This window comes from Oreochromis aureus, linkage group 4 (assembly GCF_013358895.1).
Source record: "Oreochromis aureus strain Israel breed Guangdong linkage group 4, ZZ_aureus, whole genome shotgun sequence".
NCBI lineage: Eukaryota > Metazoa > Chordata > Actinopteri > Cichliformes > Cichlidae > Oreochromis > Oreochromis aureus.
The window spans coordinates 29,293,047-29,308,457 of record NC_052945.1 but is presented as its reverse complement, the minus strand read 5'-3'; the positions used below and the strand labels follow the sequence as shown (position 1 = coordinate 29,308,457).

At 41.1% G+C, this 15,411-nt stretch overlaps 1 protein-coding gene across 2 annotated transcripts; it reads left to right on the top strand.

The window, feature by feature from the left end:
- Nucleotides 1-2,549: 2,549 nt before the first annotated feature.
- Nucleotides 2,550-9,248, top strand: gcdhb (glutaryl-CoA dehydrogenase b). Of its 2 annotated transcripts, XM_031748322.2 has the most exons (12): nucleotides 2,550-2,706; nucleotides 2,931-3,046; nucleotides 3,402-3,434; nucleotides 3,516-3,656; nucleotides 3,788-3,850; nucleotides 4,255-4,425; nucleotides 4,561-4,690; nucleotides 5,902-6,118; nucleotides 6,238-6,341; nucleotides 6,470-6,595; nucleotides 8,019-8,179; nucleotides 8,390-8,463. In XM_031748322.2, the coding sequence occupies exons 2-12, from the start codon at nucleotides 2,944-2,946 to the stop codon at nucleotides 8,461-8,463; spliced, it is 1,323 nt and encodes a 440-aa protein (XP_031604182.1). In that variant the 5' UTR covers nucleotides 2,550-2,706; nucleotides 2,931-2,943. The 2 variants fall into 2 exon arrangements, with proteins under 2 accessions (XP_031604182.1, XP_039467449.1); XM_039611515.1 differs by lacking the exon at nucleotides 2,550-2,706 and having other exon boundaries at nucleotides 2,944-3,046; nucleotides 8,390-9,248.
- The last annotated feature ends 6,163 nt before the right edge of the window (nucleotides 9,249-15,411 follow it).

Genomic DNA, 15,411 nt, shown 5'->3' with positions numbered 1-15,411 from the left:
ATTACCTATTCAGACTCTGCGCTGTGTATGAGTCACGACAGCTCCCCTTGATCCAGAGAATGCACGAAGATCCATGACACAAATAAAAACCTGGTGTAAATTTACTTCGGGAAATCACTCAAGTATTTTGAGTTAAATACAGTTTAGCTATGGAAAGCAAAAGCGTTGTGGAAGGGGAATACCCTTACATGATATCATGATAAACAATAACATTATCAAATGTACTGTGGCATAGGAAGAGACAAGAAATGACAAGAGCTGTTTTAAGACAGATTTTTGAATTGGGCTATGTTGCTTCTTTTTAATAAGTCGGGTTTCTTTATTGTTTGAGACACTATGGATTCAAAAAATATCTAAACTAATACTGTATAACCTATAATAATTATAATAACAATAATAACTTTATTTATAAAACGCTTTCAAGCTATGTGCTGAACAGCTATTTGAAGAGTAAAAAAAAGATAAATAAATAAATAAATAAAAACAATAAAGAATATGGATATGCATCGACAATATGCATCATCACTGGCACTGATTTAAAAAAATCTGATAGAAACTACGATGCTATCAAATAAAACGAACAATATTTAAGTGTAAATGTGAGAAGCTATGTGAGAATGCTCTTCCTGGACTTCAGCTCAGCATTCAATCACATCATCCCGGAGATCCTGGTCCAGAAACTGTCTCACCTGGGACTCCCCACCCCCATCTGCCTCTGGATTAAGGACTTCCTAACAAATAGACCACAGTCTGTCAGACTCGGCCCCCACCTGTCCAGCACCATCACACTCAGCACCGGGTCTCCACAAGGATGTGTTCTGAGTCCCCTCCTGTTTACACTCTACACATCCGACTGCTCCCCTACCCATCTCTCAAACACCATCTTAAAGTTTGCGGATGACACCACAGTGGTTGGACTCATCTCAAGGGGGGATGAGTCGGACTACAGAGATGAGGTCAACAGACTGACTGAGTGGTGTTCAGTTAATAACCTCCAACTGAACACCACGAAAACTAAAGAACTTATCTTCGACTTCAGGAAGGGCAGAGCAGACCCGGCCCCACTGTACATTCACGGGAGCTGTGTGGAGAGGGTACACTCCATGAGGTTTCTGGGCGTGCAGATCTCTGATGATCTCTCCTGGACTGCAAATACCACGGCGGTGGTAAAAAGGCCCAGCAGCGTCTCCACTTTCTGAGAGTGCTCAGGAGGAACAACCTGGAGGAGAGGCTGCTGGTGACATTCTACAGAGCCACCATAGAGAGCATCCTAACGTACGGCATAACAACATGGTATGCAGGGTGCTCAGTTGCAGACAGGAAAGCACTGCAGAGGGTCATCAACACAGCCCAGAAGATCACTGGCTGCTCTCTGCCCAGCCTGGAGGTCATTGCAAACTCTCGGTACCTCAGCAGAGCTGGCAATATCATCAAGGACCATTCTCACCCCAGCAATCAAGTGTTTGAACTATTACCATCAGGCCGACGGTACAGGTCACATAAAACCAGAACAAACAGATTCCGGGATAGCTTCTTTCCCAGAGCCATCACCATAGTAAATAAGCATAAAAACAATTGAAACTGCTTAGCTACACCATACATTTATTATGCTGCTATCCATACTGTCATTATATTAATGCTGCTATCCTGTATATATTGTGCTATCCTGTATATATTGTACTTACTATTGTTTGTTTTAATGTACCTTTTATATTTTACATTTATATTTATTATTGTATTTTTGCACCAAGGGAGTGGCACTCCAATTTCGTTGTACCCTGTACAATGACAATAAAGGCTATTCTATTCTATTCTATTCTATTCTATTCTAAATATGTGGTGTAACAGATCTTGTGACGTGAAATCAAAACAGACATTTAAAGTGAAGGTATCTTATTATTACTTGTGCAGTCTCAATACTGTGTTGTCCTCTTACCTCCAACCTATTTTGGCAGATGGTTGCCCCTCCCTGCCTGGTTCTGCTGGAAGTTTCTTTCTGTTAAAAGAAAGTTTTTCTTTCCCGCTGTCACCAAGTGCTTGCTAATATTGTAGTTTCTTTACCTTATAAAGGGTGACTGCTGTTGTGATTTGGCATTATTCAAGTAAAACTGATTCGAATTGAAAGGAAATGTTATTAGGGAGCACACAATTATTAAACTGCGCTATTTTAAAATACATTTGTAAAAAAAAAAAAAAAAAAAAAAAAACTTAAATAAAATTGAATAAAAAAATAATGAACGAAAAACGAAATTATAATCTTGCGTCCACCTTCTGGAATTAGGGTGCTGACATGATATATAAGGCTCTTTCCTTGTAGCGATCACGCTTTTATTTTGGGAAACGGGAGCACAAACAGCCACTCCCCCGCTAATGAGCCAATCAGAGTGCGCTACAGCTGCCGAAGCGTCATCTAAAGTCGGTCATGTTCAGTGATGATAAATGGCCACAAAAATGCCGAGCGGTTGTAGTGTTACCTGTTTGGTCTCGGATATTATATGTGTAACCTTCATTAGAAAGATGATTGATTCTATGTGGGAATAGTGGATTACTGTTCAGTCAGAGGCGTATAGTTACGGCATTATGCCACACTTGTCACGGCCTTTGCGTGATGACGTAGACTGAATGTGTTTACGTCCAGTCCTGTAAAAGTCATCCAGGGAACCTAAGTAGAGCTAGGTCGAGGGTCAGTTGTTCCACTTGACGCAGGTAAAAGTTCGTCTTACGGCTGTCATTGGGGTGTTAACAGTTATTCTCAACACATAATACATTTTTATTTCAGCTATTTGGAAATTAGCACATTAATTCCCAAGTTAATAGTGAGCTAGCGCTGTTAGCTTTTAGCTACAGAAGTTACCTAATGTAGCACTAGTTAGCCTGACTAGCCTAAGTGATAAAGAAGCGTGGATCTTAAAGGTCTTCTTATTTTCTAGACCCGTTTTCGTCATGGCATTGAGAAGGGCTGTGTGTCGTCTCTTAGTCAACCCTCACAGATGTGCTCTCATCACAGCTTCCAGAGCACAGGGAACTGCAGCACCTATCACACACGGTTAGTACTGTGAAACCCACCACTGAGGTATAGGTGGTTTCATCACCCACAGTGACATCCTGCCATCAGTGTCGTTATGATCAGCATGATGTCCAGACTTATCATTTAAAGTTGACAGCCACAGGTAGAAATACAATGGTTTTAAATTTGAAGCTGCGTTTGATACCGAAGTAAATATACCTTCAGTTCAGATAGTGTTCTCAAAATGCCACTTGCATTTCCATTTGCTGTTTTGATAGAGGGAAAAAAACAATAATTTATCGTATATTAGGATATATTAAATAGTTACAGATCCTTAGTTCATAGTATTAATGTTTTTCTGTTGGGTTTTTTTGTTGGTGTTGTTCCTTCACAGATGCAGAGAAGACAGAGCAGAAGCCTAAAGCACGTACGTGTTCACTTTAAAAAAAATTCTGAATAACATTTTTTAGACTTTAAGTATTAAATTTGTTCTCTAAATGCCTGATAGCGAAGGTCCAGTTTGACTGGCGTGATGCCCTGGACCTGGAGGGTCAGCTAACTGAGGAGGAGATCATGATCAGAGATTCCTTCCGGACCTACTGTCAAGAGAAACTCATGCCTCGAATCCTGATGGCGAACAGAAACGAAGGTGAGAGAGGGCTTTTTATTTGCCCACATGTATATGCAACATTTAGTGCATATGCTCATTTAGTGTTGTAATACACAAGTGTTAGCTACATAACTGCACATCATGTCTGGTTTTGTCATTTTTATCTCAAGTGTTTCACAGAGAAATCGTGTCAGAGATGGGAGAGATGGGTGTCCTGGGTCCAACTATTAAAGGTCAGTCCAGTCAAATGTTGGGCAGTGATGTTGGTTTTAATGAAAAGCTATAAACTCTCATCGTACTTCAGTTGCAAAACAGGCTTTTTTTTCTTTCCTTTTTTTTTTTACATTAATGACAGAGCATGGACTGTGGACCTGTGCACACTGAAGTTGTGTGCAATGTTTGCTTTTGGGAAGTCTCAATAGCAAACGTTTTAGCCTTTTACACTTTTTTCCTCTTTTTATATAATACTTAACATTATTTTTTGTATGTCTAAAGAGTTTGGAAAGGGAGTTACTGGATTTTGCTTTCTTTCCAAGCTCTTTAAGCTTCCATGACCTGGATGACTGAGAATCTACACAGATATGTTCCCATTTTATGCACTGTCTCTGCTGCTCTTCTTCCTGTGTTGAATGCTAAGGTTATGGCTGTGCTGGGACAAGCTACGTGGCCTATGGTTTGATCGCCAGAGAAGTAGAGAGAGTGGACAGCGGCTATCGTTCAGCCATGAGCGTGCAGTCATCTCTGGTGATGCATCCCATTAATGCCTATGGAACAGAAGAGCAGAAACAAAAGTACCTCCCCAAGTTGGGTAGGAAGGGAAAACAGTAAAAATACTTTATCAACAATAATTCTGATGTTGCCGGTTTAACTGTGAAACACCAATGCAGACTTCATCAGCTCTCAGGTGTATGTGTTACTGAGTGTGTGATCCCCTCTGCCCCAGCTCGTGGAGAGATCCTGGGTTGTTTTGGGCTGACAGAGCCTAACCATGGGAGTGACCCTGGAGGCATGGAAACCAGAGCCAAATACAATCCATCCAGTCGCACCTACACTCTGACTGGCTCCAAGACATGGTAAGCAGTCACGGTCCTCCTAGTACACATCTAACCACTCAACAGCCATATTAATAATACGTTTGGCAGTTATTTTGAGTTAACAAGCCCACGCCACATATTTAAAGTACTGGAAAAAAATGTGCAATTTTTGTGGTTACTCATAGAAATCACTGGTACAATTGTATACAAACTACTGAAAAGTTGTTTGGTGGTAACTTTGACCCAAAATATGGTTTAAAAGTACTTTCCAAAACCGACATTACTTGTTTGACATGTGCATAATTTACAGTATTACTCAGTTCTATTCAGTCAGGGCTCACACGATCAAGCTCTCTGACTCATCCCACAAGAACACCAAACAAATGTAGTGCAGATTCTCAACCACGTGCACGTGTTTGCTGGTCTGGCTGCAAGAAAGCAGATGATTGGCTCTTTGACAGGAGGGCTTGAAGAATTAATAATACGTTTGGCAGTTATTTTGAGTGATGCACCCCATTAATGCCTGTGTGTCCATCTTTGCCTTATCATGTTTTTTTAAGAAGTGTAAATATATGACATGTTGATTGTATTCATAATATTCTGAATCTTTTCTCTGTAAATTGCAAAGTATAAACAGACTTGACTTGTTTGTTCTTTTGGTACAATCGGTTTTAACCGCGTGTGTGTGTGTGTGTGTGTGTGTGTGTGTGTGTGTGTGTGTGTGTGTGTGTGTGTGTGTGTGTGTGTGTGTGTGTGTGTGTGTGTGTGTGTGTGTGTGTGTGTGTGTGTGTGTGTGTGTGTGTGTGTGTGTGTGTGTGTGTGTGTGGGTTTGGTTTTTGATCTTCTTTCACTTCTTGTAACCTCTAAGAATTTTTCTTCTTAGGGTGTTGTGTCATTAGATGTACACATGGGGGCGCTCTTCACAGCTAAAACAGTAACAGTGTAGTGTATAATACTAAAGTTTACTAGGGTCATTTTTATTGTTTTCAGGGCCATACCTATTCTATCTTTGTTCAGCAGTTAAATTAAAATTTAATTCTGTAAAGCTGTGTGCAATTTACATCTTGTAACACAATAAATTTACATATGACATTTTTTTGTAAAAGGTAAAACTGGTTGATTTCGTTTGGTAAGAACCATCCACAAAGCTACAGTCTGAAACTATAAAATATAGGTGTTCTGTGTGCTTTATTAAAAAAAAAAAAAGTTCTCATGTGTCTTGATAATGTTTCATTTGCTTCCTCTTTCAGGATCACCAACTCCCCAGTGGCAGATATAGCCGTAGTCTGGGCCAAATGTGACGACGGGAAGGTCCGCGGCTTTATTTTGGAGCGTGGCATGAAGGGCCTCTCGACACCAAAGATCGAAGGGAAGTTCTCCTTGAGAGCCTCGGCCACCGGGATGATCCTCATGGACGAGGTGGAGGTTCCTGAGGAGAATCTGCTGCCTAAAGCATCCGGCCTGGGGGTGGGTATAGCAGCATGTTTATAAAATGTTATTTCATCCCTTTGTTTTATTCGATCCCTGACTTATTACTTATTAATTGAATAGTTTCTATCACTCATGACTACTGTTTGTTGTTGTAGGGTCCCTTTGGCTGCTTGAATAACGCCCGTTACGGTATCGCATGGGGTGCTCTGGGTGCTGCAGAGTTTTGTTTCCATGCAGCTCGTCAGTACACACTCGACAGGTCAGACGAACAAATGACCTTTTTTTTAATCCATGTTTTTAAACTCTATTTAATTTACTTTCCTTTATTGTAGTGTATTAATTATTCATAATAACAATGTTTGTTTTTGTTTTTTTATTCCACAACAGAATCCAATTTGGAGTACCATTGGCAAGAAACCAGCTGATGCAGAAGAAAATGGCTGACATGCTGACAGAAATCGCCATCGGCCTGCAGTCCTGTCTGCAGCTGGGCAGACTTATTGATGAGAAGAAGTAAAAGCACCTCTATCCTCTAACTAAAGGGCATTAGATGGGATGCGGCAGACTCTTAGCACCTCTTCCCATCCTTCAAACCAAATAGTCACTGTGGTCTCTTTCTGTCAGGGTAACGAGTAGGGATGGGTATCGTTTAGGTTTTATCCGATACCAGTGCCAAACCGGTACTTTTGAAACGGTGCCGGTGCTTAAACGGTGCTCAAACCGGTGCTTAAAGAATGGAGAACACAAAATTGGTCCAAAAACCTCTCATGTTCAGCTGTTTTTTTTTTGTAAAAAGATAACAATGTTAGCCTTTTCTGCAGCTATAGGGCATATATGTTCTCACTCTTGGCTGGAAGCAGTGCTTAAACAATGGAAAAAACACAAACTTTGTCCAAAAACCTCTCATGTTTAGCTGTTTTCCACTTTTTCTTTGGTCATTTTAGCCTTTTTGGCCAGGGTGAAGGGAGTATCTGCCATCAAACAAGAAGACAGCCGCATGTAACTACGACGGTGTTTGCTAGTTCATCTTACATGCATTAATGTAATAACGTGGTTAGCCTACTCAACGTTAATTACACACGAACAACATGAAGCTACTCACGCAGAGGAGAACGGCTGCTGCTGCCATCATCATCCGTCATCATTTCTGCTACGCTGACAGGGCTAGGGGCCAGGACTCTACTCTTCGGGTTTTTGGGGGATGTTGCTAACTCCGGGTCCAATAACAGGCATCACACCCGCAGTAGATGTGCACGGTGTGAGGTCTCGCAGCAAGCTATCAAACACGGCGCATTTCTCGGCTTTAAAAAAAAGAACGCTATGCGTCGCCAGGTGTTTCATCACATTTGAGGTGTTACGTCCTTTGACAGTATCACAGTATCAGCTTAAAGCACTTGTTGCAGGCTGCTGAGTTTGTATCTTTTGCTGTGAAGTACAGCCAGACTTTTGACCGCTTCGCCTTGGACATTTTTAATCTGTAGCTCTGCTCTAAAAGAACGTCGCGCCCTGGCCCGCCTACTATCCTCGGAAACGTAAAATGATTGGCTAGAATTGGCTCAGGAAAAAAAAAGCACCGAAATGTGCGCTGCTTTTCGGTCTGGTTACTACCGTTTATGTCAGAACCGGTGCCATCATGGCACCGGACACCGGTACCCATCCCTAGTAACGAGGGGAAAAAAATCCCTCAGTGCGTCTCAGAAGTGTCATGAGGTCAATAAAAGGCTGAAAGCTAAAAGTGTAAAGCCTGAATGTCATCGAAATGATAAATATTTCATTACCTAAGTTTCAGTCTCATTTTGGGTGTTTGTAGTGTAGTCATGAAGGTACTGGACACAGTGAAAAGATACAAACACAGAAATGATCTTTAGCTCTTCCTGCTAAAGACTCTCACTTCACTGAAAAACAATGCTTAACAAATCTGGTGCTTCCTTAACAGAGCGTCTCCAGAGATGATATCCATGCTGAAAAGGAACAGCTGCGGTAAAGCCCTGGATATCGCCAGGCAGGCCAGAGACATGCTGGGAGGAAACGGTATAGCCGACGAGTACCACATCATCCGCCATGTCATGAACCTGGAGGCCGTCAACACCTATGAAGGTGAGGGCTTGTTTGACAGTCTGAATATGTGTGTTTAAGTGCGCTACGAGGTTTGGTTATGACTGAGCAGATTATGCAAAAAAAATGTCCATTTTAACTAAATTGCTTCATCACTAGTGAGTCGTTTTGTAAGAGCGCATTAATCCCGAGCAGCAGCCATCTGTGCCCCCACCTCCACATGAGTAACCCCCGTGTTATCTCCTCCTCCAGGTACCCATGACATCCATGCCCTGATCCTGGGCAGAGCCATCACTGGATTGCAGTCCTTCACTGTGGGCAAATAGTTCAGATGCCTTTCTTCCATTTTCCCAAAACAACAGGACAGCTGTCAGAAATGCATATCGCATCAAAACCGTTAGAAGTCACGAGCAGGCTTCAGATCCCTTATGGAAATAATTGATTGTAAAAAGCATACGTGAGTGCGTTATTTAGGGAAAAATGTGTCATGTTTTGAACGTGTCAATCAAGGTTTGGACTGTTGTAGAGCGTAATTACCTCAGAAGAGATTCTTTTACACCCTAAAGAACAATTTTTCACAACAGGAAGCAACTTTATGGATTGTTTACTGAAAAAACTTGTATTTTAAATAATTCCAAATAAGGTCAAGATCCAGATTTGCTGCCGTTATAGTTGCGTTAAAAAGATAAAACTGTCGCTATGAAGCTACGAAACATAAATGCCTGTTTTGCTTGTGAAGTGTCATGCATTTGAAATGTTGAATTGGTGTGTCAGACACAGTATACTGTGATTACTTGTAGCACTTTACAGGATCTAACACTAATGGATCATAACTTTGCATGATTTGCGAGAGGTCAGAGTTGTTGATCAGCGCTCAAATAAACATTAAAACAAACAAATGTCTGCACAGGAAGTGACGTTCAGGTTGGATGAGACCGGCTACATCTTTTTGCTCTGCTTTCATTTTCGGTACACTATGGTGACAACTTCATAAAAGGAGAAAAATGTGAGGCATTGTTATATTTGTAAATGATTAAGAGACAACATACAAGACTTCATAAAGTGTGAAAATAATTTGTGTCTGACAGGAAATAAAAGTTGTTCAGTTTAAGCTGACTTTAGGATTCTTTCTTCTGTCCATGAGGAGCTTAATGCCACCTCTCAAATCCTAGCTGTCTTTTCCTTTTCCTCATCTAAATGAATGTTGCTGCCCTGTTCGGATTGGGTGCGGATTTCACTGATAATCCTCGTCTCACTTTGTTGTAGTTTAATCTCTCTCTGTCTCAGATGACACAGCACATGTGGAGTCAGAGAAATGTGTGGAGCAGATCTCTGCACCTGTGGGACTCAAAAATGTCAGGACTCCTGGCCTGATCCTGTTGTTCAGTGAAATAACACTCGAGCTCACTGACTTCAACTCTACGTGAAAAAGCTGAAAGGGTTTTATTATAAGCTTAAAGGTTGTTTTAATCAGCTTTTGATTTCATGTTATTGTATGGCAACTGTCACTGCTGTCATCAGGGTTAGTGGCTGTCTGGGTCTGGCCTGTGCAAGGGTGGTTTATATTTACATTATAGACGCTTCCCTTAGGCAGTGTTATTAGAAGGCATAGGATACATTTTCATTGCTATGCAGGTTTTTCTATCAATGAAGCCAGATGATACACAGCAAATGGTTAAACTGCAGGAATGTCTTAAAGACATAAAGATCTGGATGAACTTTATGATAAAACAGGTTATTGTAATTAGCAACTAGTAACTTTTGGGTGGACTTTATACCAAAACAACAAACAAAGGGAAACTATGAGAAATATTTATCAAACATGCCTCATCAAAGTAAATAAACCAAATTACAATAATTTATCTCCCTAACTAAGATAAACAGGTGAGAACTATAATTATATAATGAGAATAACATGATAAACAACACCTCATGGCATCAGTCGTAACAATGTTAAACAAATATGTAGGACTGTTTGTTGATGCTGAAAAACTAGTTATTGTATTTATCACTTCTATGCTGGACTACTGTACTTAGTTTTCAGGTCACTCTATAAGTTCCTTAAAAAGCCTGAGTTAATCCAAAACACTGCAGCAAGACAAGGACTAGAAAGAGAGACCATATTTCTCCCATATTGGTTTATTTTCATTTGCTCCCTGTTCATCCAGAATTGAATTCAAAATCATTCTCTTTAAATATAAAGTCTTGATTAATTGGATATCATACTTCCTAACGCAGCACTTTGCTCTCAGACTGTTGGGAGGCAGAATGGGAGGCAGAGCCTTCAGCTTTCAGGCCCCTCTTCTGTGGAACCAAATCCCACTTTGGTTTCAGGAGACAGACACCCTCTTTTGGGTTTTAAGATTAGACTTAAAGCCTTCATTTTTGATAAATTTGGGGCTCAATCAGATGACCCTGAACTTTTCCTTACAGTGCATCCAGAAAGTATTCACAGCAGTTCACTTGCATTTGTTTAGTGAGAGCCACGTTTTTTTGTTTTTATGTATTAAGGCACAGATCTGGTGTATAAGGGCGTAAGCACAGTAGCCTCTATCATCTGTAAATGGAAGAGCTCAGGGCTCTTCCTAGAGCTGGACACCCAGCCAGTCTGAGCAATCGGGGTAGAAGGACCTTAGTCTGTAATGTGACCAAGAACTCTGACTGAGCTCCAGTGTTGCTCTGTGCAGAGATGAGAACCTTCCAGAAGGACAAGCATTTCTGCACCACTCCCCAGTCAGGCCCGTATGGCAGTGTGGCCACTCCTCATTTAAAGGCACATGGCAATCCACCTGGAATTGACCAAAAGGCACCTGAAGGACTCTCAGACCATGAGAAACAAAATTATCTGGTCTTATGAAACAAAGAACTCTGGTCTGAATGTCAAGCGTCATGTCTGAAGGAAACCAGGTACTGCTCACGACCTGGTCAATACCACCACTACAGTGAAGCATGGTGGGGGCAGCATCATGCTGTGGGGATGTTTTTTGGCAGCAGGAACTAGGAGACTGGTCATAGTTGAAGGGAAAATGCAACAAAGTACAGAGACGTCAAAGAGTGGTTTCAAGATCACTCTGAGTGGCTGAGCCAGAGACCAAACTCGAACATGACTGAACATCTCTGGAGAGATCTGAAAATGGCTGTGTGGTGATGCTCATCTAATCTGATGGAGCTTAAGAGGTTCTGCAAAGAAGAATAGGAGAAACTGCCCAAAAGTAGGTGTGCCAAGCTTGTGGCGTCATACTCAAAAAGACTTGAGGCTGTGATTGCACCCAAGGCTGCTTCACAGTGTAGAAAAAAGGCTGTTATGTTATGCATGTTATATTTTTGTTTCATATTTGTAATAAATTTGCAAGAATTTCAAGCAAACATTTTTCAGTTTGTTATTATGGGGTACTGTGTGCTGAATTTTGAGGTAAAAAATGAACTGAATCAATTTTGGAATGAGGCTGTAACATGACAAAATGTGGAAAAGTGAAGTGCTGTGAATACTTTAAGGAGTCACTGTAAAACTGGCAACCCTTTAAAATGTAATGAGCTCCAAGGTACAAGGTTTATTTATTCATCATTTTAATCACAGGGTTGCATAATCAAATGCACTTGTAGTCCCGTAATGCTTCTATCCATTTCTTTTTTCTAACCACTTATCCAGCTAGGATTGCTGGGGGGCTTTTAGCAAGAGGCAGAGCACACCCCGGAGAGGCTGCCAATCTGTCATGTGGCTTCAAACTGCTCACAAAAATCTAAGAATGCCATTCTTTTTCCCCCCATAACTCTGTGACTGGGGAAATATCTGCTACTGTGTACTGAGCCTCCACCCTGAGTCTCTGTTATTCCCATTCCCAGCTTTGTGTTTTTTCAATAGGTTTCCACTGAGCAGCTTGGTGTGTTCCTTTGTCTACCACTACAGTCTGTTAAAATCACTACACTACACACAGCTATGTTTTGTGAATTCTACCATTCTAACATTAAAGAGTCTTTATTCTGTTGGTCTTTCAAAATGAAATCAAGAATAGAAGCAGCTGTGATACAGTAAAGGCAATACTAAACAGTTTTCTATTTAAATCCCCCAATCTAAGTATCTTCTCTGTAACTGTCCCTGTATCAATATACTCTTTATGTGTTCGACAAAAGATGAAACAGGACTGTCAATTTATTTATACAGCGCCAAATCACAACAACAGTCGCCTCAAGGCGCTTTATATTGTAAGGTAGACCCTACACTAATACATAGAGATAACAACTCAACAATCAGATGACCCCCTATGAGCAAGCACTTTGACGACAGTGGGAAGGAAAAACTCCCTTTTAACAGGAAGAAACCTCCAGCAGAACCAGGCTCAGGGAGGGACGGCCATCTGTCGCATCCTGTAAGTATAAGGTGACCTCTAGAAATCTTAGTTTTACATAAACTAAGTTTCTATGCTCAAATAAAACTAACATCTTAATGACAGACATTTTAACAGTTCTGCACACACAATCAAACAGAGCAAATCAGCAACCCCAGAATGAAGCATGGTGGTGGTAGCATCGTGCAGCAGGTGGTGTTTTTATGCAACAGCCCAGAGTAGCCGGTTAAAGGAAAAGAAATGTTTTTTTTAAACCCATAAACATGTTTTAAAAAATGTTTAGGAGATTATTATGTGTTAAAGCTACATGGGAACAGATACAAAACAACAGCAGTAATGTGCTGAAGGGGTCACATCAGTCCAGAAATATGATCATTTTCAACTGATTCAGACAAATTTAACTCCACTTTAATGATAGTATCCATCCATCCATCCATCCATCCATCCATCCATTCGCTTCCGCTTATCCTTTTCAGGGTCGCGGGGGGCGCTGGAGCCTATCCCAGCTGTCATAGGGCGAGAGGCGGGGTAATAAATGATAGTAATAAATGATAAATAGTTCTTACACTACGTTTGCTTCAACTGTGACATATCAACAGCACACAGCAGTTTCCTGCTTCTACACAGGCATCCGCTCTTTTGTCTCTACTGTTTTGTCTCTCCATGTCTACCTCACTTCATATCCAGGACAAAATATTGTCAGTGCTTCAGATAATCTTTTTTCTTTTTAATCCATAAGGCCATGAGGGATGTTGGGTTGTGCAAGCCACTGTACAGATAAAGACCTCCATCCTCTCCAGCTCCATCGCATGTCTGTTGCTGCCACTTTGAAGTGGAGGGAATTAAAGAACTGACAAATCCCCAGCCTTACATGATGCCCAGGCATGTTTTACATGGTGCTTACATAAGGAAATTGCTTTTTTTTTCTCATCCAATTGCCTTTCATCCTTTTGGGTATGGATATGTGACTAATTGTACCCGGCATGGACTCTGTCTTCAGGGTTCTTTCTGTCAGGAATGATGGAAGCTGACATGATGGTTCTCTTGTTATGGGAAATTAGAGGACTGCTCGTATTTCCTCATCCAGGCATTAGCAGCAGCCATGGCGGTCTAATACTTGGATAATTAGGAGGCTTTTCATCTCAAATAATCATCTGGATTATAACCCCAGAGAGTTAGCAGCTCTGTCAAAATGAGTCATCGTCATGATGGGACTCAAACGGCAGAGTTGTAACACATTTAGTAGGGACAAACACGACAATTCTCTGACCACATCCAAATACAGGATTAGTTTGTCGGTATGAGCAGTACAATTTTTGGATGGCAGGTTAAAGCCCATCTTCAATTTAACTCAAAGGCTTAAAGGCTACACATTTTTTGGACTTCTTAATCCTACATGTGATAGCAGCAGGCTCTACCATACTTTGCATTGTATGTTAGGTATATTAGGTGAGACGGTTGAACTCTAACAGCCCTGCCGTAGAAATATCAAGCCCTTGCAGTGTGAACTTTGGTAGATCAGGGTGTTAACACTCAATAACTCCAAACACACCTTCACTAATAACATGCCTACTTGTCTGATCACCACATCTATGGTGAACGATTTCCTCAATGTAAAGCATTTCTATTTCTATTCTCACTTGAGGATTTAAATACCACTTAAATGGTGTTAACTGAGGTATTATTCAATTCAATTCAATTCAATTCAATTTTATTTATATAGCGCCAAATCACAACAGAAGTTGCCTCAAGGCGCTTTATATTGTACAGTAGATAGCACAATAATACATACAGAGAAAACCCAACAATCATATGACCCCCTATGAGCAAGCACTTTGGCGACAGTGGGAAGGAAAACTCCTTTAACAGGAAGAAACCTCCGGCAGAACCAGGCTCAGGGAGGGCGGGGCCATCTGCTGCGACTGGTTGGGGTGAAAGAAGGAAAACAGGATAAAGACATGCTGTGGAATAGAGAGAGAGATTAATAACAGATATGATTCGATGCAGAGAGGTCTATTAACACATAGAGAGTGAGAAAGGTGACTGGAAAGGAAAACTCAATGCATCATGGGAATCCCGGCAGCCTACGTCTATTGCAGCATAACTAAGGGAGGATTCAGGGTCACCTGGTCCAGCCCTAACTATATGCTTTAGCAAAAGGAAAGTTTTAAGCCTAATCTTGAAAGTAGAGATAGTGTCTGTCTCCCGAATCCAAACTGGAAGCTGGTTCCACAGAAGAGGGGCCTGAAAACTGAAGGCTCTCCCTCCCATTCTGCTTTTAAATACTCTAGGAACAACAAGTAGGCCTGCAGAGCGAGAGCGAAGTGCTCTAATAGGGTGATATGGTACTACAAGGTCATTAAGATAAGATGGGGCCTGATTATTTAAGACCTTGTATGTGAGGAGCAGAATTTTGAATTCAATTCTGGATTTAACAGGAAGCCAATGAAGGGAAGCCAAAACAGGAGAAATATGTTCTCTCTTTCTAGTCCCTGTCAGTACTCTTGCTGCAGCATTTTGGATCAGCTGAAGACTTTTCAGGGAGTTTTTAGGACATCCTGATAATAGTGAATTACAGTAGTCCAGCCTGGAAGTAATGAATGCATGAACTAGTTTTTCAGCATCACTCTGAGACAGGATATTTCTAATTTTAGAGATGTTGCGCAAATGAATGTAAGAAGATCATTTGTAACCTTCACTAAAGCTGTTTCTGTGCTGTGATGAGCTCTGAAACCTGACTGAAACTCTTCAAATAAGCCATTCCTCTGCAGATGATCTGTTAGCTGTTTGACAACTACTCTTTCAAGGATGTTTGATATGAAAGGAAGGTTGGAGATTGGCCTATAATTAGCTAAGACAGCTGGGTCTAGAGATGGCTTTTGTAAAGGTTTAACTACAGCCAGCTTGAAGGCCTGTGGTACATAGCCG